This window comes from Oryza sativa, chromosome 3 (assembly GCF_034140825.1).
Source record: "Oryza sativa Japonica Group chromosome 3, ASM3414082v1".
Classification (NCBI taxonomy): Eukaryota; Viridiplantae; Streptophyta; class Magnoliopsida; order Poales; family Poaceae; genus Oryza; species Oryza sativa.
The window spans coordinates 30,585,301-30,604,475 of NC_089037.1; the positions used below are offsets into that span (position 1 = coordinate 30,585,301).

General features: G+C 52.7%; 1 protein-coding gene across 2 annotated transcripts; it reads right to left on the reverse strand.

The window, feature by feature from the left end:
* Nucleotides 1–904: 904 nt before the first annotated feature.
* LOC4333978 (GTP-binding protein At3g49725, chloroplastic) lies at nucleotides 905–17,850 on the reverse strand. Of its 2 annotated transcripts, none has more exons than XM_015777220.3 (14): nucleotides 17,365–17,850; nucleotides 16,221–16,285; nucleotides 15,933–15,995; nucleotides 15,728–15,817; nucleotides 15,464–15,576; nucleotides 14,456–14,524; nucleotides 14,221–14,365; nucleotides 14,037–14,092; nucleotides 13,904–13,954; nucleotides 13,744–13,798; nucleotides 13,065–13,121; nucleotides 2,656–2,775; nucleotides 2,039–2,551; nucleotides 905–1,409 (listed from the first exon to the last, which is right to left on the reverse strand). In XM_015777220.3, exons 1-13 carry the CDS (start codon nucleotides 17,774–17,776, stop codon nucleotides 2,039–2,041), a joined length of 1,809 nt encoding a protein of 602 aa, XP_015632706.1. In that variant the 5' UTR covers nucleotides 17,777–17,850; the 3' UTR covers nucleotides 905–1,409. The 2 variants fall into 2 exon arrangements, with proteins under 2 accessions (XP_015632706.1, XP_015632707.1); XM_015777221.3 differs by having other exon boundaries at nucleotides 905–1,430.
* Nucleotides 17,851–19,175: the final 1,325 nt, after the last annotated feature.

Consider the following 19,175-nt stretch of genomic DNA (forward strand, 5'->3'; position numbering starts at 1 on the left):
TTCAGTTCAAACTTGCTTTGAACTAGTTAGTAAAGTAGCTAATGTTAATATCTAAGTAATTGAAAAAGTTTCATACTCATTTGAATTAGGTATATACTCAATTTCAACAATGGTGCCCGGGCACCATGGAGCACCAAACAAATTTACTATATATATATATATATATATATATATATATATATATATATATATATATATATATATATATATATATATATATATATATATATATATATATATATACATTCATTAATATCAATATGAATATGGTAAATGTTAGAATGACTTACATTGTAAAACGGAGAAAGTAGTATGCAGTGCATGCTTGCAAAAAAAAACTCTACTTAGGTCTTCTTTGTAATAAAGGATTTTCCAAATATTTTTTTACGAGATTTAAGTTAATTCGTGTAAAGAAGGCGGTGTGACGTCAAAGTAAACATCCCTTGTAAATTTACTTAGAAAATCTCCTTTCCAACTGTGGGTGTAACTAAGTTGCTGTAAAAACATTATGTTTCGTCGTAGGATTTCTAAAAAAAAGGGATAATGAAAATCGCATTAACTAGCGCAACATTTTCGCTCTTTGCCCCCACTATTATTAAACAAAGCTGATTTGTTATCATAAATCACATTATCATTGTTCATATATACTGTTTTTGCACGAGTATGAATAGGTCGGATGAGTGAAGGCTAGCAATCACTACCAACTCTAGTTCTCTCATTGTCTGCTTTTTGGCTTATCAGTTGCAAATAAGATTTAACTTTTGAAGCTTAATTTGAGTTGATTTTGAGGTTTTCAACGGAAGAAAAAATTATGCAAGAGATCACATGGATGCAAAAGTCTGGACTACAGCGTGAAAACAGGCTTCCAACAGCAAAGTTTTACCTGGTGGAGCAGACTGATTACTGAATCTCTTTAAAAGCACAATCTCCTTCACGATGCGAATAGGCCAAATACAAGCACAAGAATTAGTCATGCCGAATTAAAGGCTGTCGAGTAATGCATTGGGTTAAACTTCTATCCTGAGAATTTTCAAGCTACCGATGATTGCTTTGAATATCATACATACACGACAGCTTTATTACTTCCGCATCATCCAACTAAACTCTCCAGCAAACTGACTGAGTATAAACACCTGTAATGTACTAATGTAAGGAGAAAGTCCTCTTCGGGACGTACTAGTAGAACGATTTTCACGAGGATCACTTCAATTCCTGTAGGCATAAACAAAAATTCCAGCATTCCAAACTGCGCCAACTTTCTGCAAAAACTTTTTTCTCGAATTTGCCAACCAAGTCATCGGGCATTGCCTTGATGGGACGACTCAGGTGGCAATTTTCGGGCCTGAAATGTCAGGCACATGGAGCGAGAAGATACAAGCAGCCGATGTGCCTCGAACCACTCCTTGGCTCTTTGCCACATGAATCAAATGCTGAAAATATTAGTATGCGAATTTCATATAGCAGTAGAACATAAAAGAAATATGACAAAATACATTGAAAACTAAAAAAATTAACTGTGCTGAGGGAGGCAAAACTAAATGTCATTTAATGTAAACCATCGTTAGGGTTGTACTATACACAGCTTTAGTTTCAGGAGGTAACTGTTTTTACTGTGGCAAAGGGCTCTATAGCTATATGCAGAACATATGTAAACTTTAGCAAGGACTCTGGGTCAATGCATGTGACTTTAATCTTCACTGGTCCACGTAGTAGTTCATAACAGAATTAAGAAAATCGATATTTTTTTAGTACACCACAGTTTTTTTCCCCTCATATCTCTGCCTCATACTAATCCACAAGTTAAATAAAACCTGGTTATGCTATGCCTGAAGGCTTCCCCCCCATAGTCAAGACTCAAAACCACAAACCTTATTTACTGGTGGATTGTAGAAGGCCAAAGATTATGTAGAACTAACATCTAAACATTTCTTAATCTGTTTAACCTGAACTATAAAGAAGACATCATGCAAAGTTGCATATTCATTGCATATAAAGCCAGAAATGGGTGGACATATTTAGAAAAAAGGCAATAACATACCTACTGTTCTGCGGCCTTTTCACCAACCACAGAAGAAGATGGTCTCCATTTTCTATCAAAAGGCCCATAGCTTCTCTCCACAATAGTTTGCCGCTCGGTTAGTTTCTTATCTATTAGCTCCAGTAACTCTTGCAATCCTGTCCCTGTCACTGCAGAAGTTTTCACATGACAAGTGGACATTGGTTGTGTTGAACTGCAGCTATCTGTACTAATAGTTTCTGGACCACAAAGCTCTCCAAAACAATCTTTTGATGATGATGATACTGAGTTCATTGCTCTCATCTCACTAGGCTCAAGTGAGGATGATATTTCACCATTGTTGCCTTCCAAATTTTCCTCTGATAAATATTCGGAGTCTGTTCCATCATCCAAGGACTCAAATGATGATTCTTCTGCAGGCACATCGTTTTCAGAAAATAATTCTTCCTCCTTATCCTCCTCACCTTCGGTCAGGAAAATCTCATCTTCAATATCATCAGTTACATCATTATCATTGTTGTCCACAATATCAATCTGAAGAAACACCATAAAAAAGTCAAGTTACATGAAAACCCATGCTACCAACAATTCACCATGCAAGTGTGACAGTCACAGCCAAATTAAATTTCACTACTAACCTTATTCCAAACTTCGATCATACTGTTGATTTTATCCTGTGAAACACCAATCTGTTGCAATACTTGCAGAACAGTAGAACGATGTTCCTCGATATTAGGAGCACTAGAATCTAATACATGCTGCACCAATGCAAATAAAGAGACATACAATCAACTCTATTTCTCTTTTTTTTATTAAGTAATTTATCTTAAAACAATTTCTGAAAAGAAAATGTACATGGCTGAAGAACTATTTGTTATTAAACTAGCAATGGAAAGATTTTAGAAGCTGTCGGAGATATGGGCCGGGGGTATGCAAAGTGAGGGGAAGTTACCTTCCCATCCAGCCACGTGGCTCTACAGTCTGGCCCTACCCCGCACCTCGCGAGTCGCAGAAGCGGCCGGGGCGCCTCGGGGCGCCACGTCATGCCCCTCGGGCTCTCGCGTTGCCTTGCCCCGAGGCCCTCCCCCGGCTGCCATGTGGCGGGGGAGCGAGAGGGGAGGAAACCCAGGCTGAACAGCCATCAATGCGCGGCGCCCCAACTGTCCCTCACTGCGTTTAATGTGGTAAGGACGGACGTGCGGTGCCGCACCACTGACCCACGTCAATCGGGTCTGACCAGTCTGTGATCGGCCTGTCGCCGGTCACGTTCGACTGAATGGGCGGCCGTGCCCCCACGTCGCCTCTGTATCCGGCGGAGTGGAGGTAGGTATGTCCCGTCCCATCGAAAAGTCATTCGGAGTTCCCTCCGTGAGAGGAGGACCGCCACAAGTCTTCACTCATTTATGAGGGAATGACAGGGCTGTCCCCCGTGTCAGGCTGGGGGGGGACGTTGGGTCCCGCTCAAGGACGGACTGCTGCTTAGCTTCCGGGCGAAGGTACGGGTCGCAGTCCGGTCAAGGTAGTGGGTCCCCCTCCCGTAGAAGAGTAGGCAGAGGCGGTGCATGCGGTATCCCCTTAAACTATACAAGGATGACCTTGCCCACCGAGAAAAGGGACGACTCTCAGTAAGCCTGAACTCTAGGAGAAGAGAAGTGGGAGCGCTCTCCGGAGTTTAGGAACCCTTGTAACACTCCATAATCTCACACACAGGAGTAGGGTATTACGCTCCATAGCGGCCCGAACCTATATAATCTTAGTGCCCACACGCGTTTTAGTAGCATTGAGGGCGGATTCACGATCTCCCCACGCGAGCCTTTTCCCCCGGCCGAACTCACTAAAGGGGGATCTCACGATCTCCCGCTAGAGAGGATCACTCCTCGACAGCTGGCGCGCCAGGTAGAAGGAATTCGCGCGCTTCAAAGGGAAGTCGTTTCCTTCCGCCCCAAGTTCTCCTCTACCTTCGACGATCATGGTCGAGGTCTTGGAGGAAGAGGTGGTGGTGCACACCCCCATTCCCTCCGGGAGTGAGGATGCTAGCGGGAGTCGCGGCCCCCGTCACCGTCGCCGCAACTGGCGAACTCCGCCCCGTCGCGACCCCCCGCGGAGGGAGGATCCCACCCGGTCGGGTGGCTCGGCCCTCTCCCCGCCTCCCGGCGGGGGGAGGCCACGGCGCGTCGGAGCACGTCGCCGCCTGACATACGGCGACGGTGACTCGCCCCGAGGCGCGCTTCAGGCGGCGGGAGCCCTTCTACGGCATCCTCCGGTGAACGCGGAGCATCCTCAGGTTGGTGACGTCGCCAACCTGGTCACCACTGCCCAGCGACAGCTGACCGCGGGTGGCCGTTCCACCGCCACTGGTACGTCACGTACCCCCACCACCCTCTCCTCATCAGCAAGGAGGAGGGCCCGTCGGTCGGCCACGGCCTTGAGGCGATCCACGGCCCCAACGTCGTCGGGGGCCTCGGGAAGTCGGAGGCATCACGATGACCTCTACGAGGAGCAGGACGCTCGAATCAACATCGAGCAACACCGGGACGAGCGCCGCGCTGCCCGCATGGGAGAAGGCGCCTCCTCGTCTGGAGTGCCGCGTTCCTCCTCGCGAGGCGGCCCGCCCCCCACGTTCACCCCTGGAGGGACTGCTTGTAGGGCCTTCGTTGTGAGTCTCCGGAATGTCCGGTGACCCCCGAAGTTTTGCCCCAACCTCACGGAGAAGTATGATGGCAGCATCAATCCCTCCGAGTTCCTCCAGATCTATACCACGATCATCGTGGCGGCGGGGGGGGGGGGGGGGTGGGGGGGGGGGGGGGGACGACCGGGTCATGGCGAATTATTTCCCCATGGCTCTTAAGGGTCAGGCGCGCGACTGGCTCATGACCCAGCCCCCCGACTCCATCCACTCCTAGGAGGACCTGTGCCAGCAGTTCATTACGAACTTCTAGGGCACGTACCCCCGCCCAGGAGAGGAGACGGACCTGCATGCTCTGCAGCGAAAGGACGATGAGCCCCTCCGCTCGTATATACAGCGCTTCTGCCAGGTCCGCAACACTATTCCGTGCATTCCGGCTCACGCGATCGTTTATACGTTTCGGAACGGCGTGCGGCACAATCGCATGCTAGAGAAGATCGCCTCCAAGGAGCCCAAGACCACCGCCGAGCTCTTCAAGCTGGCGGACAAGGTGGCTCGGAAGGAGGAGGCGTGGGCCTGGAACTCCCCTAGCACCGGCGCGGCAGCTGCGGCTGCCCCCGAATCCGTTACCCGCTCTAAGCGGCGAGATACGAGGGGCAAAAGGAAGCCAGCCCGCTCCGACGACGAGGGCCACGTCCTTGCGGCCGATGGGCCCTCACGGGCCCCGCGCAAGGAAAAAGCCACCGGCGATAAGCCGAGCTCCACCGCTCCCTCCGGAGAGGGTCGGTCGGCAGACAAGTGGTGCTCGGTGCACAACACTTATCAGCACAGCCTCGCCGACTGCCGCTCGGTCAAGAACTTGGTCGAGCGGTTTCGGAAAGCCGATGAGAAGCGGCAGAATCGACGGGAGGGCAAAGCCCCCGCGACCCCCGCCAATGACTGGCGAGGGGAGGCCAAGAAGAAGGCCCCCGCCGATGACGGCGATGATAGCGAGGATCTGGAATTCCAGATACCTCAGGGAACCGTCGCCACTCTCGACAGGGAGGCTTGCGCTCACACCTCCCGCCGCGGTTTCAAGGTCACGAGGTGTGAGCTTCTGGCCGCCGTCCCAACTCACAAGGCGGCACGGAAGGCGCGCTGGTCGGAGGTGAAGCTCACCTTCGACCAGAGCGACCATCCAACAATGCTCGCTCGGGGAGGGAAGTTGGCCCTCGTGGTCTCCCCAACCATCCACAACGTCAAGATGAAGCGTGTCCTGGTTGACGGGGAGGCTAGCCTGAGCATCATCTCCCCGGCTGCTTTTGACGCGCTCAAAGCCCCGGGGATGAAGCTCCAGCCGTCACTGCCGATCATCGGCGTGACCTCGGGACACGTGGCCTCTGGGTCACGTTTAGCTCCCGGTGACCTTCGGCGACTCCACCAACTTCTGTACCGAGCGGATTGACTTCGATGTGGCGGACCTCAATCTGCCCTACAACGTGGTCCTGGGCAGGCCCGCGTTGGTGAAGTTCATGGCCGCCACCCACTACGCCTACCTCCAGATGAAGATGCCGGGCCCCAGCGGCCCCATCACCGTCTTTGGCGATGTCAAGGTCGCCCTCGCCTGCGCAGAGTAGCGTGCCGACAACCTGGCGGCAGCCACGGAGCCGCAGGTCCCGAAGGCCTCCACGTCCCGCGCCTCCAAGAAGCGCCTCGCCTCGGCCGACGAGGTGCCCGTCAAGGAGATTCCCCTTGGCGATGATCCATCCAAGACCGCCAAGATTAACGGTACCTTGGACGCCAAATAGGAAAGCGCGCTCGTCTCCTTCCTGCGGGCGAACTCCGACGTCTTTGCGTGGAAGCCGTCGGATATGCCCGGGGTCCCTAGGGAGGTGATCGAGCACCGCCTCGCCGTGCGGCCGGATGCGCGACCCATCCGGCAGAAAGTACGGCGCCAAGCCCCGGAGCGGCAAGCCTTCATCCGAGAGGAGGTGACGTGGCTCCTGGAGGCCGGCTTCATCCGAGAAGTCATCCACCCAGAGTGGTTGGCAAATCCAGTGGTCGTCCCGAAGGCCAACGGCAAGCTCCGGATGTGCATCGACTGCACGGACCTCAACAAGGCATGCCCTAAGGATCCCTTCCCTTTACCGCGCATAGATCAGATAGTCGACTCCACTGCGGGGTGCGACCTTTTGTCGTTCTTAGATGCCTACTCCGGGTATCACCAGATCCGCATGGCTAGGGAAGATGAGGAAAAAACTGCTTTCAATACTCCTGTAGAAACCTTTATTATACAACTATGCCTTTTGGTCTCAAGAACGCAGGTCCTACTTTTCAGCGCATGACTCGCATTACTTTGAGTAATCAAATAGGGCGCAATAGGCGCAATGTAGAGGCGTATGTCGATGACCTGGTGGTAAAGACACGCCACCAGGACACGTTGTTGCAGGATGGCTGAGACTTTCGACAGTCTTAGGTCCACGCGCATGAAACTGAACCCCGAAAAGTGTGTTCAGTGTGCCGGCGGGCAAACTCGGTTTTCTAGTCTCCTCCCGAGGCATAACCCCCGCACATCCTTCGGCTTGTGCAGGCTTGGCCGAGGGCTACCACTGTTAATTATGTTGTATCTTTTCCCTTCCCCAGCAATAAATTTTTCCGCTCAAGCGGAGGCTATTGCGCGCCCTTTCTTACTCCTTCCTATGGCTCGTCCTGCTTCAAAGGATGATTCGCGCTTATCCCGGACCCTAAGTGGCGTTGGGCGACCTGAAAACCGCCGAAAGGGAGCCTAAACGCGGGCCGCGCCCCGGGCTGCGGCGAACCCTGGGGGCTCGGAAGGGCCTACACACGGCCATCCCCGACCCCCGGTCGTCGTAGCCTCGGTCTGGCCAGACCTGCTAGGCAGCTCCCTCGGGGCGACGGCATTGCCCCTCGCCACCTAGGTGCCACGGGCCGAGCGTGAGTTTCCCTTTTCACCGGAACAAGCCCGAGGAGGGACATAAAGAGGGTAAGAACGGCAACTTAATCATAAGAAAGTCAATTGAATACGTTCGCTTTGGTTTCTTCTTCTTTCTTTGCCGCAGACATTCAAAGGAGAAAGCAAGAATGTAAAGGCGCGAAGGAGAAGCTTTGTTTACAAACAGTATGGCACGATGACCTAAAGTTTGAAGCGTTCACCGCGAGCACATAACAAAATAAAAGAAGAAAAGCGGGGATAGTCACGGAGTGCCCGGGACCCCGAGTCCGGCGCCGCTGACCACCTCGTCCCAGTCCTCGCCGCCGTCATCGCCACCACTGTCCTCGCTCCCCTCCCCTCGTCTGAAGCAAGCGCAAGGTTGAACCGAGGGGCCGACCCCTCGAAGCTGGAGACGATCGCGTCGGCCGCCTCCTGGACTTGCTCCCGAGCCCTCGCCTCGGTCCCCGGGGGGAAGTCCTCGAGCGCGCGCCACAGGACGAAGTCGGGGTCGCGAGCTTGATGACTTGCGAGGACCAGTTCCACCGCAGCCCGCGCCAAAGAAGCCGACAACGACTTCACGACCTCGCCGACCTCCTCCTCCAGCCTCTCCAAATCCGCAGCCATCCCGTCCAGCCGGAGCGCGAGTGCCGGCTGTGTGGGCGGGAGCTTCCTGTCCCGACGCACGGAGATGCCTACCCGGCGCCCCGCGCACTCCAGCCGTTCGACGGCGTCGGAGAGTTGGCCAGGTCCGATCTCGTTGGTGAGGCGGAGGGCCGCAATCTCTCCAGCTTGGTCCTGCACCAGGAGCCGCAGGTCGGCGAGGGTGCTTTGAACCGCGGTGAGTTGGCTCATCAACTCCGCGCCGCCGGGCTGCCCGCCTGCCGCCAGCTCCTTCTCCCAGGCCTCCAGCTCGGAAGCCCTCGCCGCCATCGCCGCGCGCTCAGCGCGGGCACCTTCTAAATGCCGGGCCTCGCGCCCGGCAACGGCCTCCTCGCGTTTCGCGAGTTGCTCGCCCAGCCGACGCGCCGCCACCTCGCGGCGATTCACCTCGGCCTCGCGTGCGGCAAGCGCGGTGTCCCGTTCTCGGCACGCCTCCTCCCGAAGCCGCAACCCCTTCGCGCGATGAGCCACCGAAGCCTCTGCGGCAAGGGTGGTCTGGTTGCGCTCGGCTGCGGCCTCCTGGCGGAGGCGAAGGGAGGACTCCGCCTCGGCCGCCGTTCTCTCGGGCGGCCAAAGTGGTCTCGCGCTGGTCTAGCATGCGCGCCCGCTCCTCCAGCACCCGAGCATGCTCCTCCAGCTCCCGGGCTCACTGCGCCTGTTCCCGACTGCGCCCGTCCTGTTCGCACTGGTTACGGTCGAGGACCTCAATCCGTCGATGGATCGTGGCCTCGAACTCCTGCGCGGAGCGGGCGCACTCGTCTAAGGCCTTGCGATTGGCCTCGAGCGCCGCCAACCGAGCCCGCAGCGAGGCGTCGACCTCCGACGCCCGCCGCTCTTAGGCAGCAGCCGCGTCGAGGACTCCGCGGGCGTCTTCGACCCTCTTCGCCAGATCCTCGGCGTGGGCCTCGTACTGCAAGCGAATGTCGCCCAGCGCCTCATCCAGTACGCTCGAAGAGATAAGCACCGCCTGCCGCTCCTCCTCCGTCTCCCGCATAACCGAGTCCAGCGTCTCTTCGCGCGCCTAGTTCTCCGCCAGTTGGGCTTGGCGCATTTTGCGCCCCACCTCCACCATGTCGTCCACGGCGCGGCGCCCCTCATCGACTCGCGCGCGGTCCGCCGCGAGCTGCGCCCACTCCACCTCCAGGGCCGCCTGCTCGTCCGCTAGGGCTTGAACTTGGGCATTGAGCCCCTCCAGGACGGTGGAGTCGGCAGCGGCGAGCACCTGCAGGAGTGGCTCCATGCTCACGGGAGTCGGAGAAGAAAAAGACGGTCCGCCCCCGAGATGACGGAGTGCTGCTGGACCCCCCGCGAGACTGGGGGCTGCTCTCGGCCCCTCTTCCGCGCGGCCAGCCCCGAGGACGCCCCAAATGCAGAGGGGAACGGTTGCCCCCGTCACCCCCCGCCTCGGCCCCTCGGGCAGACTCGGCCTCGGCCTCGAGTTCGGGCCCGCCCCCGGCCTCAGCCTCCAGGCCGTGCCCCGCCTCGGCCCCCGGAGCGTGTTCCACCTCGGACTCCGAGCCACGACCTGCTTTGGCCTCCGCCCCCGAGTGGCGCTCCTCGTAGGTCGCGCCCTCGGGATCGCCCCCGGGGGGACGCCGTCGCCGTTGCTATCACCCGCGGATGGTTGCACCTCGGCTGTGGCGGGCTCGGAACCAGACCCGGCGTGTGGCCCGGGGGCCCCACCAGGGTACTGCGAAGGCCCCGTGACACCGGGTTGGCCGGGTCCCGGTCGATCCCACCGCTCGGATTTTGACCCCTACAAGGGATCGGACGCCGAGACCCCCTGGGAAGGAATCCCGCTACAGGAGAACCCCAATCACGTTAAAAAAAAAAGAAGAGGAAGGAACAGGAGGCCGAGATGGATAGAGAGCACCGAGTCGGATGCTGGCGATCATTCCTGCGAGGAGGGCGTTTGAAGGTCCACTTCCGGGGCTCGATGAAGCTCCCCCGGCACGGCTCCGTTTGCCCTATCTTCCGGAGCCGCTTCTTCCGTCCAGCCTCGGACGCGGCGGGGCGTTTGTGGCCCGCCGGTGGTCGGTCCGCCGTTCGCTCGGCGCCCCCTCCACGCGGGGGAGAAGGCAGCCGAGATTCGAACGCCTTCCGCTTCCCTTTCGGGTCGCCGGCCGAGTCCCCCCCGGGTCCATGGCTCGGACCGGGCGCCCAGGAGCCGACGCCCCCGCCGGAGCCGCCGGCCCGGCTGCCGCCTACGGTCGCGCCGCTGCTACCCGCGCCGTCGCCGCCACCACCGGCGCCGCTCCGGCGGGACCGACCCCTGCCAGCACCGACTGCCGACATCACAGCCAGGATACTCTCCCGGTCGCGGTCGCTGCAGAGGGGGAGGATCCCGTCCGGAATCAGCGTTTGCTTGATAGTGTCCAGGCCCAGCACTCGCCGGATCACCGTCTTCGCGTCCTCCTCGCCCCAGTCCCAGCGCTCACCCACGTGGGTGCGCATGGGATCGTTGTGCCCAGTATACTCCCACGCGCCGCGGGACCGCTCCTGGAGAGGCGCGATGCGACGGCGGTAGTCGCCGAACACCATCGCCCCCGTTAAGCCTTAGCTTCGCAGGCCCCTGAGGCGATCCCGCACGGCGTCGTACTCCTCGCCCAGTTCCGAAACTGCCAACCACGCGGCGGATCGTTCAGGAGGGCCGACGGGGAGCCGAAGTCGCGGATGATCCGGTAGCGCGGTGTAGAACCAATCCTTCTTCCAATCCTCCCACTTCTTGCAGAGGTGGCTCTCGATGTACTACCCCGCCATTCCCGGCCGGGGCTGGAGGTAGCATCCTCCCACCGCCGCGCCTTGCTGCAGCTGCGGGATGAAGAAGGACTGGAACAGCCGCATCGTCGGCCGCACCCCGACAAACATCTCGCACAAGTGCGCGAAGATGACCAGCGTCATCACGGCGTTGGGTGCGAGATGCAAGGCTTGAATCTCGTAGAAATCCAAAACCTCATGGAAGAACCTGGAAAATGGCGGGATCAACCCCACCATGGCGAAGGACAGGAGGTGCACGGATCGCTCTGGATACCACGGCCGCGGCCGTGACTCCCCCACCCTCACGGCGGCGTCCTCCGGCATGATCTTGCGGACGAGGCTAAGATGCATCTCTGCCGTGATGCGCGACGCCGGGAGCACAGCGTCACCAGCGTCATGGGCCATGGTGACCGGCGGGGAAACGACGAGGAGCTTGGTGTACAGAATGGCGTGGAGCGAGAGAAGCGATGGGGCTTGAAGAACGAGTGAGCGGGCGAGCAGTCGGCGAGAAGAAGGGGACGAACTCGCCCCCTTATCCTTTTATCCCCGCCTCGCCCGCGCTCGTCTCCTCGTTTCACGCCCCCGCGGTTGTCTCCTCGATTCATGCGCCTCATCGTTTCTCGCGTCCACTCATCACGTCGCCCACTGAATCCGCGCCCCGCGTTCAGTGAACCTGTCAGCGGCACACTCAGCGCGGGGCGTGCGATGTTCGTGGGCGCGGATTAGGCGGGCCCGCCGTCGGTCCCGTCGCGTGCCTGGCAGGCGAGGGAGTCGAGGCGGCGTGGCTGACGATTCTGGGCGTGGTCTGGTCGACCCCCCGATTTTCGCGCCTTAGGCGCCCCCATCATCAGCGCGGTTAATGGCGGTCAAATCGCCATTATGGCTAATGCGCCAGCCTGGCCGCGCGGCGGCAACCGTCAGGATTCCCCGTCGGGCCCACAACCTCGGCACGGGAAGACGTGAGGCGCCACGTCAGACTGCCCTCACAAGGCCGATGTCCGACGTGGTGCCGGGGGCTACTGTCGGAGATATGGGCCCGGGGGTATGCAAAGTGAGGGGAAGTTACCTTCCCATCCAGCCACATGGCTCTACAGCCTGGCCCTACCCCCGCACCTCGTGAGTCGCAGGTCGCAGAAGCGGCTGGGGGGCCTCGGGGTGCCACGTCATGCCCCTCGAGCTCTCGCGTTGCCTTGCCCCGAGGCCCTCCCCCAGCTGCTATGTGGCGGGGGGAGCGAGGGGAGGAAGCCCAGGCTGAACAGCCATCAATGCGCGGCACCCCAACTATCCCTCACCGCGTTTAATGCGGTAAGGACGGACGTGCGGTGCCGCACCACTGATCCACGTCAATCGGGTCTGACTAGTCTGTGACCGGCCTGTCGCCGGTCACGTTCGACTGAACGGGCGGCAGTGCCCCCACGTCGCCTCTGTATCCGGCGAAGTGGAGGTAGGTATGTCCCGTCCCATCGAAACGTCATTCGGAGTTCCCTCCGTGAGAGGAGGATCGCCACAAGTCTTCACCCATTTATGAGGGAATGACAGGGCTGTCCCCCGTGTCAGGCGGGGGGGGTGCGTTGGGTCCCGCTCAAGGACGGACTGCTGCTTAGCTTCCGGGCGAAGGCACAGGTCGCAGTCCGGTCAAGGTAGAGTGGGTCCCCCTCTCGTAGAAGAGTAGGTAGAGGCGGTGCATGCGGTATCCCCTTGAACTATAGAAGGAGGACCTTGCCCACCGAGAAAAGGAGCGACTCTCAGTAAGCCTGAACTCTAGGAGAAGAGAAGTGGGAGCGCTCTCCGGAGTTTAGGAACCCTTGTAACACTCAGCCATAATCTCACACACAGGAGTAGGGTATCGCGCTCCATAGCAGCCCGAACCTGTATAATCTTAGTGCCCACACGCGTTTTAGTAGCATTGAGGGCGGATTCGCGATCTCCCCACGCGAGCCTTTTCCCCCGGCCGAACTCACTAAAGGGGATCTCACGATCTCCCGCTAGAGAGGATCACTCCTCGACAGAAGCCATCTTCAACCTATGAATGCCAATAAAAAATGAATTGGAGATAAGTTAATTATACATACCACTAACATATCTGCTTCAACAACTTCTTCCAAAGTAGCATGAAATGCTTCCACTAGCTGCACAAGAAAGGTTACTATATTATTACTGTCACCACAGTAGTTGAAAAAGGCTTTCATGCATCATTAAGGTTCCCCTGGAGGCCTAGACCAAAGTGGCATGATAGTGCTGTGATTGGCAGCAACACCACAAGGGCAGGGAGAGATAGAGTAAGGAATTTCAGGTCACTCTTGCTTAGCACTTCATGAGCTAAGACCTCATGTTAAAAAGAGCATTCCTAAGATAATTCAATCTAAGAGATAAGATAATAGAGAAACTAGGAAGTAATGAATATGTGAACTTCAAACCACATACTTGCAACTAACTTGCAGTGCCAGCTCTTTTCTCTCTTTTACTATCAACTCTGCACAGTTCTAACCTAGTAGCACAATGTAATACAAGCCTCTCTGCAGCATTTTCTTAAAAAAATGTATTAACCAAATCTTTATAGTAAGGTGAATGTTGGGGTTTAGCAGAGGTCGGCATAACAGATGGTTTCGCTTTAAATCGTGCCAGCAGTGCTGTTGGCAGAGTACAAAACTATGCAAAATAAACTAATAACTTGTATGCAAAATGGTAGACGCTAAATCCACGATTGTGTCAAAACAATCTGCAAGGTCAAAATTAAATCAAGAAAGCTACCTGCACAGGCAAGTCTGAGATGAAGCCAACAGTATCGCTAAGAAGTGCTTTTCTCCTGAATAGCATTTGACAAAAAAAAAAGATTATATACTGAACATGCACTAATCACAAATCAAATCTACTGACATACAATAGATGAATGAAAAATCTATTAAGGTACCCTGATGGGAGGATCACACTGCGTAAGCGGGGATCCACTGTAGCAAATAGCCTGCATGGAAACAGTAAAATGATTTGGCTACACAGTGCACATTTAAAATAGTAAGCTATACAGGGAAAAGTTCTCATCATACCTGTCATCACTGTATAGATCAGTTTCAGAAAGTGCACTCACTAGAGTGGATTTTCCCTGTAAAAGATAGCATCAAAGGAAGGAGTTTGTAGAAAGCTCAGATATATTTCGCTGTATTTCTGGAAGAGCATAGAAAATGGTTGTCCAATATTAAGGGAGAGAACTGCAATGGCAGATCAACGTACTGCATTAGTGTAGCCAACAACAGCAACAGTTACAAGCTCTTGACCAAATGAGTTGCCATGCCGTTTTCGATTTGAGCGTTGTATCGCTCTAGTTCGACGTACATCTTCAATTTGAGCTAACAATCTGACACGGCATTCCTGGATTCTACACGAGATGCAGTAAAAGGAAAAACGATGAGAAATTTCTGATAAAAATCAGGTTCAAACAAGATTCTATCAATCAACTGTTAGGCACCTCCTCCGCTGTAGTTGAAGTTCTGTTTCACCAGCACCACTTATGAAGCCACGTCCCCCACTTCCTCTCCTAAAAGCCACAACAGTGAATTAGTCAAGATCAGGACACTAGACACAATAAGAAATAAGATTTCAACAAAAATGTGTTTAAGATGGCCACAAATTCTTAGCAACTACAACATCAGCACAGTGATGACAAAAGGAAATGTATGTCAACTTCCTTTTTTATACTAGCTTCAATTATTTCCATGCACATTTAAAACTGTGTATAGTAAATACAAACAAAACAAGTAATAACAATGAAGATTGACAAGTGGATCTATGCCCATTTTGAATTTGAATACTTCATGTTATCAAATGCATAACAAATTTACGTATTCAACTAGCAAATCACACGAGGCACATACCAAAATGAACATGCAACAGCCACATAATAATGTTTCTCTGAAGGACCTGTGCAGCTATGTTAGAACTATACCAGCAAGTACATCGTACTTGAACTAATTGATAAGGAAACAATGGCAGCACCACTTTTACATTAGCATGCTAAATCTATGCCCTAATGTATCCACAACATAAAGAAAAAAAAAGACATAACACTCTAGTTCTTGCACCAAAAATAGTTAAAAACCAGTGTGACCATAGTGATCATTTTCTTATAGTGGGAATTTCATCTTCTGCAGTTACAACCGTACCAGGAATATGCATGATTATCCAGTTGTGCATGATAAAAAATGAGTTCATAATTCTAAACGATATAAACAAAGAGCAATGTTGATGTCACTACATAAGTGTATAAGTACAATTTAAATGTTGAAATCTTGCAGGTTGAAATCAACTACAAGAACATGCAAGTTTACCATGTTTCAAAATGTGGACCAGCACAGGTTAAAGTTCATCCTTGACATTACAATATCATTGTACCAAAGATGGCATCCACATTAAATTTTGCTCATCATTCATCAAACAATATTTTACCACCGCTGACTATGATTAAGAGCAGACATACCCTCGAGCACTTACAACTTCAGCTTCACCACTCGAACCAAAAGTTAATCGTCCACCTGGACCACGGACACGGACAAGTCTAGTCTTCATGTACATGAGAGCTGCTAACTCTGACTGTGCCAAGCAAAACAATAGAGCAATTAAACAAATATCCAAATGTCACAGCATATTTCCATGAATATTATGCATCAAAGAGAACCATATACATGCACTCAAAAGATCTGACAAGAGTGACATTTTGGTCAGATATCAAAATGGAATGGACCTGTAATTTTGCTTCTTTTGTTTCAGCGTGAGCATTAAATATCTCAATTATAAGCCCAACACGATCTAAAACCGGCTTACCCCAGGCAACCTGCAAAATAAGATATCATCATGAACAAAAAGGACAGGAGGCTCAGAAATTCAGAATGCGGCACAATAATTGAAACTTCGACAAAATCTAACAAAAAATAAGCAGGAGCACTTGCCTCCAAGTTCCTTTGTTGGATTCCAGTGAGAATTGCATTAACAAAAACTGCATCTACTCCTTCCTGTTAGATTCAAAGGAATACCAGATAAATGGCGCTTAAGGCATACTGGAATATTTTCCTTCATATATCATACATGTCGGAATTGACCGTGCAATAGAAAAGAAAGCATAAGCAAGTGCGATCACAACACAAATGGAATATATAATGGATCATCCGGGGTGTAAAACTACAAATGAAGTTACACCGTAGTCATGTTTATGTACAAGAAACAAATAAAGAGTGCACCTCTGATTCCGATGTCCTCAGGTAGCACTTAACATTATCCACAGTTCCAGGTCCAAAAAATTTATCTGTATGACAAGTTGTCACATAAGGTTAAATCCTATAATCCAAGAAAAGCCGACGAAAGACTCTCCTAGGTGAACAGAAGTATAGAACTATACAAATGCTGGCAAAAAGTTCTAACAAATAAAGTTACTTGATAGCACAGCTGGAAGTGTCAACCAGTGAAGCTCAAGACTTCACCTATTTGCTTATTGATCGAACTCTAGAAAATTCAGTCTGGGTTATGAAGTTCAAACATTGCAAACAAAAAACTACGCATATTTAGCAAGAAAGTGGTTAGCACCTCAGGAGAAAATAATTTTGACATTTTGAAAGGATTAAAGACTCAAAGGTACAAATCAACTTCACCACTAAGAAAATGTACTACAACCACATCTTCAGAGCAACATAGAAATGCCAATGAGGGTCTTCCAAAGAAACATGACTTATTTTATACCATTTCCAGTAAAAATAACTGGCAGATCTATAGAATGTATTGCATCACTAAGCATACCCTAACCTTAACAGATGCAATTAGAAATAACCTCAAGCCAATCTAGCCAGCCTTATTTCCCGTTTTCTCAAGACAGAAGAATAGGTAGAGTAATGCGCCTATATGAGTACTCATGAGCAAATCTCACCCAACTCTGTATGCACAGCCCTCTAGTATGTGCCATCCAAAAAGCTCAGTCTATAAGTAAAATTCAAACAATCAGATTAAAGCCTTACAATTCGCTCTTCATTCATACAATGCTAAAAGTGCTAACCTAATAATCTTATAAGTAAAATTCAAACAATCAGATTCAAGCCTTACAATTCGCCCTTCATTCATAAAATGCTAAAAGTGCTAATCTAATAATCTTATAAGTAAAATTCAAACAATCAGATTCAAGCCTTACAATTCGCCCTTCATTCATACAATGCTAAAAGTGCTCGTCTAATAATCTTATCACAACAAACCCCAGGTGTGCCAGAATTTAAATAAAAATCGCTGCATATCGCATGCCGGCATGCAGAAAAGACCTAAACCTTCGAAATACAATTACGATTAAATACACTCCCGCTTGAGTTAACCGCTGGAAATGAACAAAAGATTGCCACATACCGACATGGGAGCGGCCGCGGGATGAGGGGTTCTGGGCGACGAGGTGGGGCGGGGCGCCCTTGGCGGCGAGACCTTCCTTGTAGAAGCCGTCGCGCGGCTCCTCGAGGGAGTTGGCGAGGTTGAGGGCCTCGGCGAGCTTGGAGTCGAGGAGCGAGCCCGGGCGGAGGCGCGGCTGCACCACCAGCAGCCGCGGCGGGCGCTCAGGGTCGCGGGGGAGCAGGGAGAGGCCGCGCGGGGAGCCCTCGTCGTCGGAGTCGGCGGGCGGCGACGCGGTCGGGGAGGAGCGCTTGCCCCAGCGGGTGGAGAGGGAGCGGAGCGGAGCGGGCGTCACGGAGGGTAGGCCGTGGTGGTGGTGGGCGTGAGGGTGGGGGTGGAGGTGCGCGCGCAGGCGGGAGACGGCGGCGCGGAGCATCGCGAATGGCGGCGCGGCGGCGGCGGCCGGTGGTGTGGCGTTGGGTCCCACCGGTCTAGCACTCGGGCACTGATGGAGGAGAGCGGTTGGATCGAGTCCACGAGGGATCGTGGGACGAACCGCGACGGTGCGACTGCGCGACCGTGCGACACGAGTCGGTATGGCGAGAGCGGCAGCAAAAGGTGGAGGATAGAATTGCTATCTTGCCATCTTTCAACAAGGGTTTCCTCATAGTTGTGCCGTCTATTGTTATATATCGTTAAATTATCATTTTAAACATTGTCTATACGAATACTATTATAAACAAAAGTTCACTTGAACATCACTTCTCCTTTCCTTTAAACACGTCAATGTGTTTGTCGGCAGCACCACCGAATGCCATGACCACCATCACTCTCACCGACGATGCACTGCGCTCCACTTCATCAGCTCAACCCACATCACTTCCTAGTTGTGCCGCCTAATCAAAGCCATCTCCATAATACATCTGTCGTCATCCTGCGAACTCCCCGCACATGTCTCTCTTTGGCACTCCGTGCGTCATGGCGGCCTTCACGTCGTGCTGATAGAAAAGCCGGACTGCACAGCTTGGCGGTGCACAATTAAACGATGGGGTGCCAGCGGTGGGCTGGCTAGGTGTAGTGTACTCGTCCATGTCCCTTTTCAGCAGCACGTGACGATGACGGTTCAAGCCAGTGTAGCAAGGCCATCGGAGTTGAAAGAGAAACAGAGAACGAGGACATTTCAGTCTATTTATATGGCAAATGGCACTCTAACGTGCAATGTCTATTTGAAATTGGTAATTTAGCAAAATCAAAATGCAAGACAACATTCCGGTGAAACCCATATTTGAAGATGGCACACTAACAATTTTCTCCATGTAGAGAGGCCAACGGTAGAAATATTTTAGGAATGATCTTTTATGCAGAGGTGTTCACGTACAACCTGGGTATCCCAATGAACCAAACCGCTTGACTAGCTAGTTTTTACGCGCTGGATTGGGTTAGGCTATAAACCCATCTAAATCATTTGTATATATGTAAGCACAATTTTTTTTCCGTCCCCAATTTCATCTCGTCTGTCCGTAAGGAATAAGCAGCAAGTTAGAAAAAAGCATCATTTTTTCGTTATTGTTGCCGCCGCCATTGTCATTCTCCTTGTCGTCCTTGTTGATCGAAACAAAGAGCATCATGTCAGGCCAGGTGCCACAACCACCATCGTCATCGTCCTTCTCATTGTGCTTGTCGCACGAGAAATGGAGCGCTATAGTGATAATCGATGGTAATTGTGAATGTATTCGACGTTTTTTTTTACTTGTGAGCAATATGATACATTAGAGGAGTAGAAGACGGATGCAACAAGGAAGGGCTCACCATTTGCTTCATGTTTTACCTGCTTG

Excerpts from the sequence above, each read along its gene's own strand:
- LOC4333978 (XM_015777220.3), bottom strand. The coding sequence starts at position 17,776 with ATGCTCCGCGCCGCCGTCTCCCGCCTGCGCGCGCACCTCCACCCCCAC. Across the intron at positions 15,818-15,932 it reads TCCAACAAAGGAACTTGGAG|GTTGCCTGGGGTAAGCCGGT; the intron begins GCAAGTGCTCCT and ends CTTATTTTGCAG. Across the intron at positions 14,525-15,463 it reads GAAGTTGTAAGTGCTCGAGG|GAGAGGAAGTGGGGGACGTG; the intron begins GTATGTCTGCTC and ends TGTGGCTTTTAG.